Source organism: Echeneis naucrates, chromosome 9 (assembly GCF_900963305.1).
Source record: "Echeneis naucrates chromosome 9, fEcheNa1.1, whole genome shotgun sequence".
Classification (NCBI taxonomy): Eukaryota; Metazoa; Chordata; class Actinopteri; order Carangiformes; family Echeneidae; genus Echeneis; species Echeneis naucrates.
Window position 1 is genome coordinate 24,392,129 of NC_042519.1, and position 21,438 is coordinate 24,413,566.

Genomic DNA, 21,438 nt, shown 5'->3' on the forward strand with positions numbered 1-21,438 from the left:
ACAAACAAAAAAAAAGAAACTGCGATGTGAGTGCACGTACACGGTGTGAGGTCGGTGATGTGTGGCCGGAGAATGTTACTGAGATAAATGACAGATGCTCCTCTGGAAACGCCAGGACATCTAATCTCTCGCCACATAAAGCATTTCCAATTACTTGGCCTTTGATATCAACCGGATCGGGAATGAATGTGGGAGCAGACAGGCAGAAACTCAGAGTTTCCCTCAGTTTTCACATAACCTGCTGTCTGGAGTAACCCTCTGGTCTATAGAGGGTCCAGGTCTAACTGCCATCAGTTTGTGATGGACAAAGTGATGCAGACAGGAAACAGCTGTTTGTTGTTTATTTATTAAAATAATGAGGTGACCTTCAGGAAGTCGAAGGTCAAAATTAAACACTTTATTACATCATCAGGGTGCGAGAGACAACAGGAAGTCACATCAGTAGAAGTCCTGGTCATAGTCTGTGGCATCCATCAGCTGTTCCATCTCCGCCACGCTATTGGCCAGGTAAGACGACAGCTCCTCTGGAGGGGGGGGGGCAGTTGTGGCTTAATTACATCAACACAAACGGACAAACAGACAACGGCAGCTCTTCCTGTTCCTGTCTCACCTGGTCCCAGGACTCCCAGGACGGCAGAGGCGGAGACAGATCCCAGATTGTTATGCGCGATGCAGCGATAGGTTCCAGAATCCCCTGGCTCCGCCCCTTCAATCTGCAGCCAACTGGAGAGCTCAAATTTCAGAGGCCCGCCCCGAGACTGTGATGCAGACAGATGGGACAGGAAATCAGACAGAAAGTTTTTCTGTTAGCCATACTAGGCTAACAATCTCCCTGTACCTGAACAGAGATGTGGGGGTCGTCCCCCGGCAGGACAACGTCACGCCCCTCCTTCCTCCACTCGACCAATGCCATCGGAAATGCAAACACCTCACAGAGGAAGACAAGGCTGCTGCCTGTCCCGTTCACCTGGCTCAGGGGCGGGACCTTAATGACAGGAACTGACAGACACATGAAGACGTCACACAAGGTCAAAGATTGGACGCGTGGCTTCTTAACATGACATCACAGTGGGGGAGCCGCTCGGGAACAGCTGAGCTAGTTTGTGGTCAGTTAGCTTCATCTGCTAATTAGTCAGTGAACACCTTTGTTTTTATTAGACTTTTATTCTGAAGGACAGCTAAGCCAATGACACAAACATTTTTTTTATCCTAACACTGTGTGTGTGTCAGACCAACAGGAAACCAGGTCTAATTTAAGTCACAGTCATTGTGACCAAGGCCGAGAGATACTATAATCATGTGTGTGAGAGAGAGAAGTGATTCATTCATCCATCTTCTCTCCTGATCTGTTTCCGGGTCACCGGGGGTTCTGGAGCCAATCCCAGCTCAGCTTGGACAGACCAACAACCACTCAGACCTTCGGACAGTTTAGAGTCACCAATGAACCCAAACAGGATGTCTGTGGAGGCCCCGGGCCGGGAGAGAGGAGCTAATTTTAAGAAAAATTACAGAGTAAACCAGACTGTGTGTGTCTCATGTCCATTAAAACTGAGGAATGTGCAGAGGAGGATCATGTGACTTTAAATGGTGTGTGTGAAATTACCTAAACACACACACACACACACACACACACACGGAAAAAAAAAAAAACGCAACACTGAACAGTATATTTTGGAAATAAAGTTGGAATTCTCAGTCTGACAGATCTGGATCTGCAGGACTAAGTAAGGATGGAGAAAGAAGTGATGGTCAGACGGAGTCTCTGGGAAAAGAGCCCCGTCCATCAGGACTCTGGATTTCACTGAGTCCACTTCTTCGACATAAAAAAGGAGGTCCAGCACGGACTCAGTGAGGACCAGGACCGCAGCCCAGTTGGTCCCTTACTCACAGGTGGTGGATCCACCTGGTCCAGGACCCACTCTCCTGATGGAGCGGTCTGGACCTCGATCTGGACTTAGACGAGGTGGTTTCCTTGGCTGCAGCAGAGAATGTAAGTCTGCCCCAGCTGTTGGGACCATGGATCTGGTTCTGACATCTGTCTCCGTCCCAGTGAGTCCTGAACAGGTCTGAGATCTTCACATACCTGAGGCTCCAGGTGAGTCCTACCTGTGTCACAGGGCCCCCTCCTGCTGGTCTTCAGGTCTGGTCTGGAGAAAGCTGCCTCCCTGAACTGGCACATGCTCATGTATGTGGTTCCATCAGAACCACAGACCGGCTCCTGGTCTTCACACACACACATCTGGTCCTCTTCATCCTCCTCATCCTCTCCTCCTCCGGGCCTCGGGTTCGCCTGGCACCTCATCCCGGACCCGCAGAGCCCGTAGTAGACGCTCCGGTCTCCCGGGTCGCAGGCCTGGCCCTCCAGGTTTCCACACTCCCGACAGCAGCCGCAGGAGTCCAGAACTAGACCGGCCCGGCAGCCGCGGGTCTCCGGGCACAGGTCCGGCTCACAAAGTCCGCAAGTCCGACCAGTCCCCGTCCCGGTCGCGTTCCCAGTCCGGTCCTGCTCCCGGCCCCCCAGATCCTCCTCCAGCCGGTCCGGGTCCGACAGCGAGTTTGGAAAGGAGCGGCATATGTGGAGGATCAGACTGAGACCCAGGAGGACCAGTCCTCCGGCTCCCCGCATCTTGACCCGGTCTGGGAGATTAGTCGGGTCTGAACTGAAGAGAGAATCCGGTCCGTCACAGTCCTCCTGGACCAAAACACGGACAGGACTGGATGAAGTCCGGGACCAGGACCAGGACCAGAACTCAGACCGTCGGAGGTTTAAACAGCTGAGCCACTCGCGCTGATTCGCTGCCTGCAGGCACGAGACAAGTGCGCCAAAATAAGGCACAGTCCATCCGGTCCAATCCTTCAAAATAAACCCATTGTCAGTCAGAGTGTGGAGCCGGAAGTCAGGACAGCTGCGGACATTTTCTCCAATAAAATATGTAAAAAAAAAAGAAAAAAAAAAAAGAAAAGAAAGAACAAGAAGAAGAGGATTCAGTGGACCTTCAGCTGGTTGATGGGTCAGAACCTGGACACCCCCAGGAGGTTCATCCAGACCTGGAGTCAGACTGAATGAAAGTTCAGATAAGAGTTTTCTGAACTCTGGCTGTGTTGGTTTTATTTTGAAGTGTGGATGTTATGTCTGTAAATTTAGAAAGAACATATTTATAGTTCATGTGCTTTTACTTTTAAATATTTTTATGATCCGTTGTTCTTATTTCCGGTGATGTTCCATCTCACCTGACAGGCGCTCGCGCTCCCCTCCCCCAACCTCACCTGACAGCTGTTTCTGTCATCAAGAAGAGGAAACTGCTTCACATCCCCAGAACCCGGAGTCTTCTTTCTGTGGGCTTCAAAGTCTAAGAATTTAGGTCTGAAGGTCTGAAGGTCTAAAGGTCTGATGGTCTGAAGGTCTGAAGGTCTGATGGTCTGAAGGTCTGATGGTCTGATGGTCTGAAGGTCTGAAGGTCTGATGGTCTGAAGGTCTGATGGTCTGAAGGTCTGATGGTCTGAAGGTCTGAAGGTCTGATGGTCTGAAGGTCTGAAGGTCTGAAGGTCTGATGGTCTGAAGGTCTGAAGGTCTGATGGTCTGATGGTCTGAAGGTCTGAAGGTTTGATGGTCTGAAGGTCTGAAGGTCTGATGGTCTGAAGGTCTGAAGGTCTGATGGTCTGAAGGTTTGAAGGAAAAACTGCAGAAAGTTCTTCTTGGTGTGACATGATTTATTTACATCCTGAATCTGATCACATGATCCAGATTAACGATGACTCATCAACTCCGACAAAATAAAAGTCATGTTTTATTGTAGCTTCATATTAAAACAGCAAACAAAATCACTGAACCGTCAGAGGTCAAAGGCCAAACTTTTTCCTCTCCGGCTAATAACAAGATAAATAGTGTCTTCTACAGCAGTGACCTTTGACCTCTGAGCAGATCCTACAGGGTTCAAGACAGACCATCATCATCATCTTCATCATGTGTGCAACAGGAAGATGCACAAACAAACAAACAAACAGAAAAACATGGTAAAAAATCTGTGACATCATCATTTAACCATCAGGGGGAGCTGCTCCCACGGACCAAACCATTATTGATTATTGATCAGTGAGAACAGGTCCAGAACCACAGAGGGTCCAGAACAACAGAGGGTCCAGATCCTCAGAGGATCAGATCCTCAGAGAGTCCAGATCCACAGAGGGTCCAGAACCACAGAGGGTCCAGAACAACAGAGGGCCCAGATCCTCAGAGGGTCCAGATCCTCAGAGGATCAGATCTTCAAAGAGTCCAGATCCTCAGAGGATCCAGAACCACAGAGGGTCCAGAACAACAGAGGGCCCAGATCCTCAGAGTGTCCAGATCCACAGAGGATCAGATCTTCAAAGAGTCCAGAACCACAGAGGGTCCAGAACAACAGAGGGCCCAGATCCTCAGAGTGTCCAGATCCACAGAGGGTCCAGATCCTCAAAGAGTCCAGATCCTCAGAGGGTCCAGAACAACAGAGGGTCCAGATCCTCAGAGGGTCCAGAACCACAGAGGGTCCAGATCCTCAAAGAGTCCAGATCCTCAGAGGGTCCAGAACCACAGAGGGTCCAGATCCTCAAAGAGTCCAGATCCTCAGAGGGTCTCAGATCCACAGAGGGTCCAGATCCTCAGAGGGTCCAGATCCACAGAGGGTCCAGAACCATAGAGGGTCCAGAACAACAGAGGGTCCAGATCCTCAAAGACTCCAGATCCTCAGAGGGTCTCAGATCCACAGAGGGTCCAGATCCTCAGAGGGTCCAGATCCACAGAGGGTCCAGAACCATAGAGGGTCCAGAACAACAGAGGGTCCAGATCCTCAGAGGGTCCAGATCCTCAGAGGGTCCAGATCCTCAAAGAGTCCAAAACCACAGAGGGTCCGGAACCACAGAGGGTCCAGATTCTCAGAAGGTCCAGATCCTCAGAGGATCAGATCTTCAAAGAGTCCAGATCCTCAGAGGGTCCAGATCCTCAAAGAGTCCAGAACCACAGAGGGTCCAGAACCACAGAGGGTCCAGAACAACAGAGGGTCCAGCTCCTCAAAGAGTCCAGATCCTCAGAGGGTCCAGATCCACAGAGGGTCCAGATCCTCAGAGGGTCCGGAACCACAGAGGGTCCAGATTCTCAGAAGGTCCAGATCCTCAGTGGATCAGATCTTCAAAGAGTCCAGATCCTTAGAGGATCCAGAACCACAGAGGGTCCAAAACCACAGAGGGTCCAGAACAACAGAGGGTCCAGATCCTCAAAGAGTCCAGAACCACAGAGGGTTCAGATCCTCAAAGAGTCCAGATCCTCAGAGGGTCCAGATCCACAGAGGGTCCAGAACAACAGAGGGTCCAGATCCACAGAGGGTCCAGATCCTCAAAGAGTCCAGAACCACAGAGGGTCCAGAACCACAGAGGGTCCAGAACCATAGAGGGTCCAGACCCTCAAAGAGTCCAGATCCTCAGAGGGTCCAGAACCACAGAGGGTCCAGATCCTCAGAGGTCCCACATCCACAGACAATCCAGATCCTCAGAGGGCCCAGAACCACAGAGGGTCCAGATTCTCAGAGAGTCCAGATACTCAAAGAGTCCAGATCCTCAGAGGGTCCAGATCCACAGAGGGTCCAGATCCTCAGAGAGTCCAGATCCTCAGAGGGTCCAGATCCTCAGAGGGCCCACATCCACAGACAACCCAGATCCTCAGAGGGTCCAGAACCACAGAGGGTCCAGATCCTCAAAGAGTCCAGGTCCTCAGAGGGTCCAGATCCTCAGAGGGTCCAGATCCTCAAAGAGTCCAGAACCACAGAGGGTCCAGATCCTCAGAGGGTCCAGAACCACAGAGGGTCCAGAACAACAGAGGGTCCAGAACCATAGAGGGTCCAGATCCACAGAGGGTCCAGATCCTCAGAGGTTTCAGAACCTCAGAGGGTCCAGAACAACAGAGGGTCCAGATCCTCAGAGGGTCCAGAACAACAGAGGGTCCAGAACAACAGAGGGTCCAGATCCTCAGAGGGTCCAGAACCACAGAGGGTCAAGATCCATAGAGGGTCCAGATCCTCAGAGGGTCCAGAACCACAGAGGGTCCAGAACAACAGAGGGTCCAGAACCATAGAGGGTCCAGATCCACAGAGGGTCCAGATCCTCAGAGGTTTCAGAACCTCAGAGGGTCCAGAACCACAGAGAACCCAGATCCTCAGTGAGACCCACCAGAGGAGAGTCCTTACCAGACTAAAGTGAAATGTTCTGAATGAAACAGAAACCAGCTCTAGACCAGGAACAAACAATGTTTGTTTCATAAAGTCATAGAAGTCTGGTCTCTGGTGTGATCCTGGTCTTTTAACCTGTTTCTTTGTAGTAAAACTGAACAAAATAACACTTTAAACTCAAGTTCACATGAACCGTCCACCTGATCCAGGTCAATCGAGGACCCGGACTGAGGGTCAGGAGGCCTGAAGTGGGAGCAGCTCAGCTTCGGAGTGAAGATGTCAAGCATCGTTGAGAACAAAGCGTCTGAGCTCAGAGGAATCATCGATCGATTGATGATCAATGACATTAAAACGACCAAACACGACAATTCAAACTAACACCAAAGGCCTGTTGCCTCCTGATCGATCGATTGACCTCTGACCTTTACCTGCAGCATGAGAGGATGGTCAGCTGATGAGGATGATGAACTCCTATTAGTTTTATGCCAATCACCTATAATCAATAACTGACAAATTGTTTCATTCCTGGTTCGTTCATCAAACATATAGATACAAACTCAACTTCATTTATTCATAAAGATGTGAATGAAAAAGTGAATGTAAAATCAGGGATCTGTAGCATTATTAGCATCTGACGTGTGAAATAATGTTGTCACCATTTTACACGGAGCATTAGCATTTCTGATGCTGATGGAATACAAGTTGAGAGAATCTGGCAACAGTTAGCCTTCCTACGCTAACTCTGCACTGTTAGCCTAAATAAGCTACATTTGCTCCAAAGTCATTAAAATGTCACCTCCTGTTCAGCCCTGTTAGCTTCTGTACAGCTGTTGTATAAGGTTCTCTAATGATACTTAGAGTAACTCTAGGGTTTCTCAGCTGTTCTCTACAGTTCCTCAGTGGCTTTTTGTTCTCAAGTCATCCGGACCACCAGGAGTCACAAAGGAACCTCCTGACCTAAAGCCTGAGGAGTCAGGAAGTTCCTCAGGAATATCCTCGGGAACCCTCTGAGGATCTTCCAGAGAAAGTTCTCCAGGAGGTTCCCCAGGAGGTTCCTCAGGAGGTTCCTGAGGATATCTGTGTCTGTTAGTGGCAGTGTAGTGGAGGTAGACAGAGACTGACATCTTCAGCAGGGACACAGTGAAGGCGGAGCAGAGACTACATTACCCAGCATGCCTGGGACTGCCAGGATGGAGGAGGTGGGGCCTCTGGGTCAGACAGTTTTTTAAACAGAATAAATCTGATTCACACTGTGATTTTGGTCACAGAAACATTGATGTAAAAACCTACGGTCAAAGGTTGGGGTCATGACATATTTCCTGTTCCTGTCAAAATAAAAGTTTGCTCATAATTTAAAATGAATGCACTAAAAACACTGAAGCTTTCATTCAAGCAGGTGATAGCTGACAAATCTGACTCTGTTCCTACAAATCAAAAACCACTTATTGAGAGACCAACAGCTGATTTTCAAAGGTTTCCTCATAAACCACAATAGTTACCAGTGTTCATGATGCAGCACCATCAGACCAGGACAAGATCCCACAATCTGGTGCGCCTACAGCTTCCTGTCCCAGAGACTCCGCCCTCCTACCACACCGAGGTCAGTGATCAGGTTCCCGATCGACAGGCTCCTTATTGGTGGGGTCCGATCAGCAGGTCCCCACCAACAGGATCCAGGATCCTGATGGACCAGACACTAAGCAGTAAGTTCTATGTGAGTCCAGCTGTGTCCAGAACCAGGCATAGCTAGCAGGTGGTCCAGTTCTGAGACTAATGGATGGACAGGAAACAGACCAAACTGTACACTGTGGCAGACATTACCAAATTAAAACCAGTCAAAAACAGTTCTTTCAAATTAAAAGATCTTCTGATTGGAAGCTGATGGCTACATGTGAAGCAAGGCGAGTGTGTGTGTGTGTGTGTGTGTGTGTGTGGCTCAGCGGCAGCAGTGAAGCTCTCTCTGATTCAGACCACGGTGCTGACGGAGGGATCTGATAGGTTGAGCTGTCCGGTGATGTCAGTCGGATACGGCTATAGGCAGAGGGACAAGAAGAGGAAAAGAGCAAAGGAAACACACAAATTAATGAATTTAACACACAAAGTGAGACCAACCCCAGAATCCAAGGGGGCGGAGCCAGAGTCAGAGCAGCGATAGGTTGATATAAAGGGCTGATAATTAATGATTTGGCTGATGGCATCATTAATAATCGTTTAGTGATCATTTTCTGATACAGTTTATGATCAGCTGATTTCTTGATTATTTGTTTCCTGTCACATTTCTGTTTATATCAGAGTCCGGACCAACAAATGTTTATTTACTCGAAAAATCTATATGATGATACGATTTATAGACCAACATGGTAAATATATTCAGTTTCATGTTTCTCATCAACTCTTCTGTTTGTCTCTAGCGTCAACACACACTGACTGTATTTATATATATATATATAGTGTTTATGTGTAAATGTATACATTCATACATGTACATGTTTGTATGCAAGTGTCATTAGTACATTATGTTAATAGCTGAGTATGAGATGGACATATACATTAAATATATCTATCATGAAGATTTATGTTGGCAGCACAGCAACACAGTGTTTATCACTGAAGGTCCTGGTTTGGTTCCCGGCCTGGGGCCTCCAAAGACATCATGTTTGGGTTCATTGATGACTCTAAACTGTCCGTAGGTCTATCTGTCTCTGTGACACGAAAATGGATAAGTGGAGATCATTTTAATGTTAAATTAATTAAACTAATTAAATGGGACTCATCAGCTAAGAACAAATATTTAGAACAAACAAGAAACAATTCTGAAACTCTTCCTGGGGACAAATGAAGCGGTGACTTAAATTTTTTGTTTCTCTGCTTACTACAGCCAAACAACAACAAGCGAGCAGGAAGTTGTGCGTCCAGAGTGTTGTTGTGTTGGACAGGAGAGTCGTGCTTGCAGAGGAGGACAGAGGCAGTGTGTGTGTAGAGTCTGGACACCATTCAAATCCACTGAGAGGAAAACACTCATATCGAAAATAAAGAGATGGTCACAAAGAAAAATGAGTTTGAGCCCACCCCATCTATTACTGAACATTAAAACTTCAAATGTTCATATCAGACGACGGGGGAGCGTGTCAATCCTCAGAGGCACTATCTGGACGTCATGCCCGGGGGGGTCGACAGAAAATATAAAACCCATTCCCCTGAGACAAAACCTTAAAAAAAAAAAAAAAGAAGTGAAGCAGGCGACAACACAACGTGATCTGGATCCAGAGAGCAGCAGAGTCCTGTGGGGGAGGAGGGAGACATTTGAGTTGACAGAGAAACCAGTTCCAGGTCCAGACTGACGGACACCTCCTGGACATGATGCTGAAAACAGGAAGAGTTAGAGGACAGAGATGTCTCTGCTGGCCGAGCTCCGAGGACATGTCTGATTGTCAGAGTTTGTGGACAGTGAGATGAAGAACAGATGGACAGGAAGGAGGAAGAAGAAACAAAACAGGGAGGACAAGGACAGACAGAGATAGACAGAGGACGAATGAAAGGACACAAAGTCCACAGGAGAACAGAGACCACACAGTCTGACCCTCTTCACTTCTCCTTTGCAAGAGGACGCAAAAAACCCTCAAACCACGACACGACCCTGAAGGACTGAACGGACACTTCCTGTCTTCTGTCTGTCTTCATGGGGACAGAGAGCTGATGGAGGGAAGGACTGACTGATGAGTCAGCAAGGAGATGATGGAGGAGAGGAGACAAGGAGACAGGAGGGAGAGAGATGAGGATATAAGGAGATAAGGAGGAGAGGAAAGGAGGGGAGAGAAGGAGATGAGGAAAGGAGGAGAAAAGTAAAAAAAAAAAAAAAAACAGTGAAGGAGAAGAAACACGAGGGGGCGGGGAGGAGGGTAAGTGGTCTTCATCTCCTTACCGTGGCGTCCCCGGAGCCTCTACGGCGTTTGAGGTCGGAGGTCGAAGTGATGGACCTAAAAGAGGTTTTCAGTTTGGGCTCGGTCTCTGCTCTACCACTTTTCCTATCCTAAAATAAATCATACGATAGGTGCACACACACATTAACACACAGTTCACACTCACTGAACTCACCAATCCTCAGCAGTCTGAGCTCACCGACAATCACTAAAAATCACCACAAACTGAACTCACCATTACGCATTAAACTTCACTAATACACACTAATATTCACTAATAATCTCCAATAATCATCAATAATCATCAGGACAAACTGAACTCACTAATACTCTAATCACCAATTGATACCATAGACATCATTTAATCACTGTCTGTGTGTGTGTTTGGACTCACATCACAGCACACTGTTATAAATTACACACACAGGTGTCGTACAGGAGAGTGTGATGTAAATATACACAGTACAGTGTGTGATGAGAAAAGGTAAAAGAAGTATGTTAGAGACAACATTGTGTTGTGTAGTAACAGCTGATTGTGACACATTTGGTTCAGTGTTGGATGAATTATGTCATCACCACAGCAGCTGATTATATAACTGTGTTTCTGCTTCAGTGGCGACACAGTCCATGTCCTCTGTGTGTGTGTGTGTCTGTTTCAGGTGAGGTGGTGCTTCAGTAAAAGAGAGCTTCACTCTGTTTTACTGCTCCACAGTCACAAACACACAGCACCAGGTAAATACACAACATGAGGCTCAGACACGAACACAACAACAGATAGACAGAATACAACAGAGGAAACACATGGGGGTGGGTGTCTGAACACATCAGATCATTATACCAACACTGCTGATATAACGTCACTTCTACTGAGAGGGAGTGTGTGTGTGTGTGAACAGGGAACACAAGGAGTGGCGGGGGGCTACATGGGTGATAATATTCAAGAACATCATAAAAAACATCAGTTTGACCTTTGACCTGTCACAGTTCAGTGTCACAGGCAGCCATTTTCTTTCTGCCATCAGACCGCTGACCGAAACCAACAACATCAGTGGAGACATTAACACTTGTTGCTAGTCCAGTTCAAAGAAGATCCCGATCCAGGTCTTCTCTAAGGACAGTGAGTTGAAATTTGACCAATCAGGAGGAGTCTCCTCCTCCATCAGCTGCTCTCTGAAGGTTAAACAGAATCAGCTGATCAGATCTGGATCAGTCCAACTCTCTTACTCCTCCTGTGTGTTTATCCATTCTTTCACATCCTCCATCTTTGATAGTGACGTCTAGAATCGCGTCTCTATGTCGGACACTCCCATTGGCTTCGGTGGGTGATGTCATAGCCAATCAGAGTCTCTGGATCAGTCCTGAATGGTTGTGAGTTTATTGTGCTGACAAAATAAAGACAATCAGATATTTGGAGCTGATTTTTCATCATCAGAACTCCTGATCAGATAAAGATAGAAACTTTGGATCAGCTCTCCAACAACCCAAACACATGAGAGGAACTTTTCTTTGGAGAAGAAGGAAACATTCAGCTGAAGCTTCACTGAGCCAAATTATGCTAAGTGACCACGAGTGCTAGTGGAAGACGGAGCTTTAAAGCAGGACTCTGATTTGGACATGGAGATGTGGTCGTGAAATATCTGGTTCAGGATTGATTGTTGCTATGAGTCAGAACAGGTTTTGATGGCAATAAAAAAAACTGAATCTTAAAACTGTGTCCAGCCCCCGTTTGGTTTCACACATTCACTTTGAAATGGAAAATAAAGTCAATAAAACACATCGATCATGAATCAGAGCTCCGGGTCAGGGACCCAGCTGAGTCCAGGACCGCATGGCGACCCACAAACCCACTTCAGGCTCTGTGACGTTCAGTATATCCAATACAACACTGATCTGGTTCAACAGCAGGTTTCACTTCACTGATCACCTGCAGACTGTCTGGTTAGCTGTTAGCAGTTAGAATTCACTCACATCTACTTTAGTGAGCTCCACCACAGCAGCTACAGTCAGGAAATCCTAACCCTAACCCACAGACAACAAAATGTGCAGCTAACATGCGAATCATAGCCACGTCACTTTATCCACAGGAAGGCTGAGTTATGCTAACAGCAGCTATCAGTTTCAGCTCATGAAATGTTTTCTGGTGTAGTGACAAACGTCATATCAGTCCCTGATTATGACACCCCGGATGGAAACAGCTAACTGTTTAGCATCATGTATGTAGCCATCAAGTGCACTTTTAAAAACCTTTCTCAGGGCAAATTGTGGACATTAGTGAATAAAACCACAATGAATTATAGTTGTTACTGTAGGATAAATGTTCCTGTTTGTGGGTGAAACCTTCAGATCATATTTATTCCTGAGGACTGAGGCCGGACGGAGCTGAGGTTGGTGCTGATCTGAGTTCATCTGAAAACACTGAAGGATAATTTCCTGTCTGTCTGTTTCATATGCTAATCCTGCATCGCTAACTCCTCGCCTCCAGTCACAGCTGTTTGAAGTGCTAATCATCCCCTGCTAGCTGTTATCCCTTAGCAGCTCTTGTTTGAAGTGCTAATCCAGAAGAGAAGTGATGACTTTTAATGCAAGTCCAAATGCGGACAAGGGGAAAAACATCTGAACAAAGACTTCACACAGAAAGCATCTTTTACTGGAGGGAAGTGGGCATAAAAACATGAATACCTGTACATGTGGGAACCAGGAACTATTTCCTGTCAGAAATAATCTGAAACAAATTCATGTCCAATATTTGTTTCCCACTTTTTAATTGATGTGCATCAAATTGGAGGATGATAAAGAGATGGATTTACTGATGGTGAGTCAAAATGAGGAAGCAAAAACAGAAATGTCATGAAATATAATTAATACAAATGAGACTGTCAGAATTCAGTAAATATTCATGAGGATAATTCTGAATTTATATTTTCAGTTCATTCTGTTCAGAATTGATTCGGAGTGAAAATAAAGTTTGATTTGAACCGCTGAGCTGCATCATCATCATCCTAACACTGCTGGGGACCAATCAGATCAAAGCATCAGCTCCATGACCTCTGTGACCCCTGAGCTCCTTCCTGCACCTTCCTGACACCTCAAACACACATTCTCCACCTGATCCAACACAACACAACTCGACACACTCATCCCTTCAACAGAGACCTGGATCATCTCAGTGCTGCCTCAAAGAGTTTTAATCTGTTAGCAGCTATCGTTATTGCAGTAACCATGGTAACCGTGGAAAAAGACAACAAACTGGAGCTTTTCTCCATCAGCATCAAAAAAAGAACAGAGATCCGAGCAGATTAAAAGTCCAGCTGAGATCAGTAAAGTCGGGTACCTGCAGATTCTTCCTCCACACGTTCACAGCAGCGAAGGCCAGCTGCATCTGTTTCCTCCGAGCATCTTTGTGCCGTTTGTAGGCGATCTCAATGAAGATCAGGAAGATCCCAGCTACGATGCCGCCAGCAACCAACATGAACACACCTGAAGAGGACAGGTGATGTCTGGTGATCTGGAACCTCAAACCTCACCATCATGACCACCATCTGTCAGTAAAGAAGCGTCAGGGACTCACCGGCCATGTTCTCAAAGGTCAGGGTTGCAGGAGCATTGCTCCTGGAGTCACACTCCTGGTATCGAACCCACGTCTTATCTAAGTCCTCCATGAAGCCGTTCTCATGAGAGCTGAGAAGACACAACAAAGTTAATAGCAGAAGGTCCGGGGTTAAACAGGGACAGACCTGGTTGAGGTCTGAAGATGTGTCTTCACCTGAGAATGGCCAGTGAGACGTTCTGTTTCCACGGACTGTCCTTCCTCATTCCAATCCCAAATCCAGAGCGGAAGAAAAGTTCTCCTGTCGTCACCAGATCACACTTCTGCGACGCTTCAAACTCCAACACGGCGCTGTCCCAGATGAAGGCGTGAAGTTTACTGCGGGAGAGGGAAAAGGAACATTAGGCCTGTAGGTGTGCACCAGCCCACGCCGGGACACTTCTCTTTGGGTTGGGACGGGACCTACTTGTCTCTGACGGCCTGGATGGCCTCTGCGGCGCTCTCGTAGTTGTGCTTCTCCATGTGTCGGTACATGGTGCTCAGCTCCACCTGCCGGCGGAAGTAGATATCCACCGAGCTCTGCTTCACTGTGGCATAGATGAACTTATCTGATGGGTTACGCAGCTGAAGACAAGGGACAGGGGACAGAGGACAGACAAAGGGTCACATCTGGACTGGGTCATTACCCAGGACTCAAAACCACATCCTGGTTCCCCCACAACCCCAGAGAGACCTTCAGTATTGTCCCCTTTAAACCTTTAGCTACTTCCTGGTCCCTGGTCCCTGGTCTGTAGTCTAAAGGTGTCTGGGCTGACGGAGATCTGCTCCACTCAGTCAGACCTGGACTCCCCCCTGGCAGTCTGGGGGCGGGGACTCACCCTGGGGTCGTTGATGCCAGTGATACGCTCCTCAGGCCGGTCCAGCACCAGGAAGGCTGCCAGGTTGGCGGTGTAGGACGCCACGATGATCATAGCAAACCCCGCCCACACCATACCCAGAATCCTCGCTGAGAAACTCCTGGGAGCTCCTGAGACCAGGAGAGGCGGGGTTAGGGGGGTGATGTCAGAGGCAGGGAGGGGTGGTCAGTTGGATGATGTCTCACCTTCTCCTATCCCAGAATTCAACAGTACTCCCCATGAGAACCACATGGCTGAGGACAGGGTAAGGGCGTCTTCTTCTTCTTCTTCACTGTTCACTTTGAACCTTCCAAACGGGCTGCACACAAAAAGACACACAACATTACACAACACTGATGTTTCATCCCATTATTTGTCTGGTTTGTTGTCGTACTGTTGTTTTATCACACTATAACATGTTGTGTTACTGTAGTTGTGTAGTATTGTTGATATTTTGTTGCTCTATTATTGTGTAGTATTGTCACTACGGCTTGTTGTTTACCTGAACCGGTCTAATAGGTAAAGCATCACTGCCACCACGTGGACCGACAGACCGACTAACAGCCACAGTGTGCTCTGGAACGGCTGCATGAACGAGTCCAGAGTGCTGCGAGGGATTTCCTGAACACACACAGACACACAAACGCACACATACATATCACCACGGCAACTGATGCTGAATGGCTAACAAGCTCCAGAGCAGTTTATGTTGGAACCTGAGATCACTGAGTCTAAACGCCCGGCCCTCTGACCAATCAGGACCCTGAGAAAGTGACATCACAGTCCGAGGATGACCCCACAGAGCTCTGAGTGGACTGTCAGAGGATCCTCAGAAGAACATCAGTCTTCAGAGACCAACAAAACCAGTTTGGTCCTTCAGAGTTTCTATATGATACATACAGACTGATGATATGGACTGAGATCCATCTGAGTCCGGAGACCCTCCAAATTCTATTATTTTCTTACATTCTTCAAACTTGTTGACAATAAAATCTTAATTAGTGAAGGAAGCTAGTGAAGGGGGGGGGTGCTGGTGGACTCACCTTCTTCACGAGGATGGTGAGCCCCTGGTATTTGAAGGGTTTGGAGAACTCGATGTACTGAGCGCGCTCGTTGTTGATGGTTAAGGGGGCGACGATCATGTCAGCCAGCCCCCCCAGAAGCTCTCCCATCATTCCGTTCCACTCCTTCTTGTTACTGTTGTTGACCTGGGGAGGGGGGCAGGACTCAGGTCAGACTCTTCCTTCTGATGACAGAGGGAACCTCTGGATGTAATGTTATAACTGATGGGACAAAACCAGTTTGACCTCACAGACCAGATCCTTTAGTCCAGATTTATTCACAACAGTGTGGAGGACAAGAGGACAGAGAGGAAAAGAAATACAGAAAGGAAAGGAAGGACAGAGAAGAAAGGAAGGACGGAAAGGAAAGGAAGGACAGAGACGAAAGGATGGACAGAGAGTAAAGGAAGGACAGAGACGAAAGGATGGACGTAGAAGAAAGGAAGGACAGAGAGGAAAGGAAGGACAGAGACGAAAGGAAGGACAGAGAGGAAAGGAAGGACAGAGAAGAAAGGAAGGACGGAGACGAAAGGATGGACGTAGAAGAAAGGAAGGACAGAGAGGAAAGGAAGGACAGAGAGAAAAGGAAGGACAGAGAGAAAAGGAAGGACAGAGAAGAAAGGAAGGACAGAGAGGAAAGGAAGGACAAAGAGAAAAGGAAGGACAGAGACGAAAGGAAGGACAGAGAGGAAAGGAAGGACAGAGAAGAAAGGAAGGACAAAGAGGAAAGGAAGGACAGAGACGAAAGGAAGGACGGAGACGAAAGGAAGGACGGAGAAGAAAGGAAGGACAGAGAGGAAAGGAAGGACAGAGACGAAAGGATGGACAGAGAGGAAAGGAAATACAGAAAGGAAAGGAAGGACAGAGAGGAAAGGAAATACAGAAAGGAAAGGAAGGACAGAGAGGAAAGGAAGGACAGAGAAGAAAGGAAATACAGAAAGGAAAGGAAGGACAGAGAGAAAAGGAAGGACAGAGACGAAAGGATGGACAGAGAGGAAAGGAAATACAGAAAGGAAAGGAAGGACAGAGAGAAAAGGAAGGACAGAGACGAAAGGATGGACAGAGAAGAAAGGAAATACAGAAAGGAAAGGAAGGACAGAGAGGAAAGGAAATACAGAAAGGAAAGGAAGGACAGAGAGGAAAGGAAGGACAGAGAAGAAAGGAAATACAGAAAGGAAAGGAAGGACAGAGAGGAAAGGAAGGACAGAGAGGAAAGGATGACGTGATGAAGGGGAGGAAACTCTATTTGCAGACAGAGAGAGAGTGATGACTAAATGTCTCTCAGTAAGCTCGGAGTCAGGGACAGAGTGGTGGTCTCCATGGCAACAAGGCTCAGTGATGTACGCCTACTGAATCAGTAAACAGGTCAGTCAGACAGTGACATCACCAGTGAGTCTGTTTCCTTCAGGAAGAAGGTCACACACACACACACAAACAAACTTACGCGCTCCTGCGTGCCAAATTTCCCATCAGCCACCAGGTGAACCTCGTAGGTGAAGTTCATGCTCATCGCCAACTTGATAAGAAGGTCGATACAGAAACCATAGCAACACTGAGGGACAATGGGCTGACCTGGACACACACATATATCCATCAGCTGATTACTTGGCCGTGTGTCTTTGTGTTTGTGTGTATGTGTGTGTCACTGTGTTACCTGGGATGGTCCCGTTCGGTCCGGTACAGATGACCTTCTTGATCAAAACTCCGTTTACAGTAAATTCTTCTTTACACGTTCCGTCGCTCTTTGTGGGCTTCACATACACAAACGGCTCCTGATGGATTGTCACAATCTGAACACACACACACAGATCGGCATCACTGCTGTGTCTCCATCTGCTTCCTGTACATTCTGGTCACATGTTTTTCTCATTATTCTGTTTCATATTCTAAAAAGATTGAATATTTAAAGCAGAAGAGATTTCAATCTTTGTTTATTTAACCAACTTAAATCATATTTTTACAACATGTTACAGATGTATTTTTCCTATTTGCACAAATTTCTGTTGGATATTTTCAAAAATGTTCTGGACATAAGTTTTAGCATTATATATATTTGCATGATAGTAATTATAATTTTATTAAACTGCCTTTTGTTTTTGTATTTATTTATTTAACACAATTTTCTTGTGTATTATAAAGTTTATATTAAAAGCATAGCATTTACCGACATTCTGTGAAATTAAAAACATTTTTCAGAATTTTAAAAGATATTTTTCATTTTTCAGATGTTTGTCATTTAAAGATGTATTAAATGCTACCGATATTTCTTGACATTAAAAAAATGTTTTTTACATAATAAAATATGTTCACTGATGTTTTTAGACATTCTATCATTTATTTAAAATGTTTCTTAGTTAAACATGAATTGTTGTAATTAAAATGGCTGAATATGTGGAAACCTTCAGTTTCGTTGACATCTGATATCCAACTGGTTTCTCCGTCTCTCCTCCAGGCCAGATGATCTTTCTCTGAGGGTTCATCACAACCTGAAACACACAAGTTCATAGTCAGAACCTCAAACATGTCTGCCTCATCATCTCAGCTGACCCAGCAGGTGACCAGGTGAATAGGTGTGCTGTACCTGTGATCCGTTGAAAACTCCAACGGGGACAAAGCGTCCTGTTTTCTGTTGGTAGTTCAGGATGCTGTAGGTGGCAAAACGCCGGTCACCATCGTCATTGAACTCAATCCGTCCCGTCAAACCGTCTGGGTACTTTGATGACATCAGCACCCTAGGGAGCCAATCAGAGGCAGGAATGTTGTCAGTTCAGTGGAAGTTTGGTTTTTATTTTCACTTTGTATGGTTTCATTCAAAACATAAAGAGGTCATGTGACTCAAAGGGACAACAGGTAACTTGATGTTACTGCTGCGTTACAGCATAGACTTAGAAACTGATGGAATTAGTTCACAGAGCAGAGGAGGAAGAAGACAAGGTCAGAAAGCCAGAACTAACTAAACTCTGAATGTTTCCTTCTTCTCTAAAGAAAAGTTCCTCTCATGTGTTCCTCTCATTGGTTGTTTCTATCTTTATCTGATCAGGAGTTCTGCTCATTAATGATGAAAAATCAGCTCTTTATTCTGTCAACACAATAAACTCGCTGACATCAGATTGATGGAAGGTTTTGAGCTCTGAGGATCCTTCCTGTGTAATAAGGATGACCTCTGACCTCTGACCTCTGACCTGGTGACGGGTTAGGTTACTGACCGTTTGAAGAGTGGTCCGGTCCTCCAGATGTTGGTGTTCCCCACGCAGCCTTGCGGAGGCTCCGTGATGTTCTCCTTCTCAAACAGCTCCTGCAGAGACTGAGCCACCACGGCCACGGCGTCGGCAATGTGAGCCGACTCGTTCTTACCGTTAATGAGCTGGAGGCCCAGCAGCCCTGCAACACACACAGCAGGGAGTTAAACAGGCTCCAGACTGAAATTTGTCCTCATTCATACAGACTCAGGTTAATTAAACTCTCACACGCTTTAATTTTGCTGCTGTAATTAAAACTGTGCTTCAGTGTAACACACACATACTCAGGGCTTCAGGTGTCAGGTCAGTGTTTAGTTCTACCAAGGTGCATGCTGGGAGTTCACTCTGAGAATCACAGCTGTTTGCCTCGGGGCAGGAAGAGCCTCTGTGAGACAGTATGACCCGTCTGGTGTTTTCCTTCAGCAGAAAATCGTCACACTGCGATGAAAAGCGTCTCCATGTGTCCTCCAGCTGACCATGGCTGGCTAACACAGTTAACATGGCGGACCAATGTGGGCGCCGTCAGAAACCACCAACACCATCATGTTCCTTCATCAAAGCACAAGAACGGCTAGCTCACACTGTCAGCATTCCCTCCAGAGCACTTCAACTTGACAAACATACAACACATCTAGCTAACACTAGCATCCCTGAAACTACACCGGAAGTACAGCTAGCTAACATGTTTCTCCAAAACTCTTTTGGACAAATTAGGATTTCTCAGTAAAACCTCTAACCTGAAGTAGAGCTTCGGTAGTTTCCTTTTCACTGATGCTCCTGAATAAACAGATGCTGCTAACTGAACACTGATGGTTGTGGCCAGTTTTCCTCTTGAACTGGTTGAACATCTGCAGCAGACGTTTCTTTCCACTGAGGAATGCTAACAATGCTAGCAGACCACTGGTTAGTGAACTGAAGCACCAAATGCAGAAACCTTTTCTTCATAATGTGAAGAGTGTCTGCTGAAAAAAGAAAAAAAAAACGAAGCCCATAATGTCCCAACGCAGCTTCACAGGTTTCTGTTTAGGGAACAACATGATGGAGGTGGTGGACAAAATAACAGGAATACCTCGACACGGTGGCAACTAAACCTCTTTGTTTTCTTCAGTTACTGCAGAAGTGTTTTAGAAAAAGCGCTATATTTTGTTTGGGAATAGGGAATATTAAAGTTTCATGTATTTAGCAGCCTTCAAATGAAATTGAAAATGTTTCCCTGCAGATAAACCTGAAACCTGACAGAGACAAAACAGCTGAGGATCATTTTCAGAGTGCAGTGCTGCTTTGCTTTCAAGACAATGATGGATCATCTTTGACACATCTGGGTGAGATGGGTAGAAAATAACACATCATGTATCTGAGAGCTGCAGCTGGTGAGGATGTTTTCTCAAAACAAAAGGCCACAGAAACAGAGCGGGAGGCGACAACCCAACAGCCAGAGAGACCAGAATTTGGTTTTTCAGATCAAACACATCAGTGATACTTCTGTATTAAAATCTATGATTCAAATGTTAAATAGAGGGGTCAGTATTTATGATGGTGGATCATTGATGCTTTCATCTGATCTTAAATACCATCAGCAGGTTCTGTTTCATCATGTCTTCATCTGGCTCACTGAGCGATCAGCTGACTCAATAAACTCCACCCCCACACTGTGGACATGGCCAATGGCATTAAAGGACAGAGCATCAGGCAGGTAACAGGAAGCAGCGGCGGCACCTTACCAGTGTTTGTTCAGACACACGTGACGGAAACTGCAGCAACACAAGCTGTTTAAAGCCCCCACCCCCCCACCCGCCCACAACCCAGCAAAAAGCCCCCCCAAACACAGCAGCATGTTACTGGCTTGTCTACTGTGAGAACGGGACGACGGGCAGGCGGACGACACACACTATAGAAAATGAAAAACAAAAAGATGTTAGACACATCAAAGGTCACACTTTAACAACAAGCCCGGCCGAACAGAAAGAGCAGTTAAACCTTTAAACACGGCGCTGATGTTTAAATGTTCAACCTGCACACACCAGAGAAACACAACAGGATGCCAACTGAAGCTATAAGGACTAGCTTCCTCTAGCTTAGGCCAGGAGTGGAGGCCATCAGCCATGTTTCCATCCTATGATTTTTATTGAGGACTCAAACGGCTGATCCACCTGAGAGTATTTGCTGACTAAAGAGGTGATTTTACTAATGCTAATGCTAAAGCTCTCTGATTCCAGATCAGTGCATTCAGTTTCTGATGAAGTCATCGTTTGTCTTCGCTCTCCTCACTTCCTGTTTGAAACTGATGTCAGTTTAAATATAGAAACTAAACAAGCTGATCTATTTCTGTCTGCAGGTGAGGAAGTGACATCTCATCAAACATGGACGATCGAGGTTCCGATGGAAGCAGAGCTGAGAGAGAGAAAGAGAGAGAGAGAGAGAGAGACAGACGGAGGAGCTGATGAAGACCTACCATCTGGAGCTTCGCTCTGGGCCTTCCCATTCATCTCTCTCTCTCCGACCAGCCAGACGTATCCGGATCCCGTCATGTTGAGCTGACGAGCAGCTTTATAAACGGCAGCAGCTTCGTCCTCACTGC

At 46.5% G+C, this 21,438-nt stretch overlaps 2 protein-coding genes across 2 annotated transcripts in view; both read right to left on the reverse strand.

The window, feature by feature from the left end:
- Positions 1 to 344: 344 nt before the first annotated feature.
- LOC115049178 (kazal-type serine protease inhibitor domain-containing protein 1-like) lies at positions 345 to 2,800 on the reverse strand. The gene is made up of 4 exons (XM_029511197.1): positions 2,107 to 2,800; positions 839 to 999; positions 611 to 758; positions 345 to 524 (listed from the first exon to the last, which is right to left on the reverse strand). Exons 1-4 carry the CDS (start codon positions 2,624 to 2,626, stop codon positions 439 to 441), a joined length of 915 nt encoding a protein of 304 aa, XP_029367057.1. The 5' UTR covers positions 2,627 to 2,800; the 3' UTR covers positions 345 to 438.
- A 5,362-nt stretch (positions 2,801 to 8,162) lies between these two features.
- The window catches only part of grin1b (glutamate receptor, ionotropic, N-methyl D-aspartate 1b), a 30,828-nt gene continuing 17,552 nt past the window's right edge, over positions 8,163 to 21,438 (reverse strand). The window contains exons 7-22 of the mRNA XM_029509925.1: positions 21,313 to 21,434; positions 18,828 to 19,002; positions 18,203 to 18,353; positions 18,021 to 18,107; positions 17,276 to 17,411; positions 17,066 to 17,193; positions 15,604 to 15,768; positions 15,063 to 15,181; positions 14,767 to 14,879; positions 14,543 to 14,691; positions 14,131 to 14,288; positions 13,881 to 14,042; positions 13,686 to 13,795; positions 13,449 to 13,594; positions 10,120 to 10,227; positions 8,163 to 8,228 (exon numbers count right to left, since the gene is read on the reverse strand). Of these exons, the coding sequence (XP_029365785.1) occupies positions 8,163 to 8,228; positions 10,120 to 10,227; positions 13,449 to 13,594; positions 13,686 to 13,795; positions 13,881 to 14,042; positions 14,131 to 14,288; positions 14,543 to 14,691; positions 14,767 to 14,879; positions 15,063 to 15,181; positions 15,604 to 15,768; positions 17,066 to 17,193; positions 17,276 to 17,411; positions 18,021 to 18,107; positions 18,203 to 18,353; positions 18,828 to 19,002; positions 21,313 to 21,434 (2,095 nt within the window). The remainder of the gene's footprint in view (positions 8,229 to 10,119; positions 10,228 to 13,448; positions 13,595 to 13,685; positions 13,796 to 13,880; positions 14,043 to 14,130; positions 14,289 to 14,542; positions 14,692 to 14,766; positions 14,880 to 15,062; positions 15,182 to 15,603; positions 15,769 to 17,065; positions 17,194 to 17,275; positions 17,412 to 18,020; positions 18,108 to 18,202; positions 18,354 to 18,827; positions 19,003 to 21,312; positions 21,435 to 21,438) is intronic.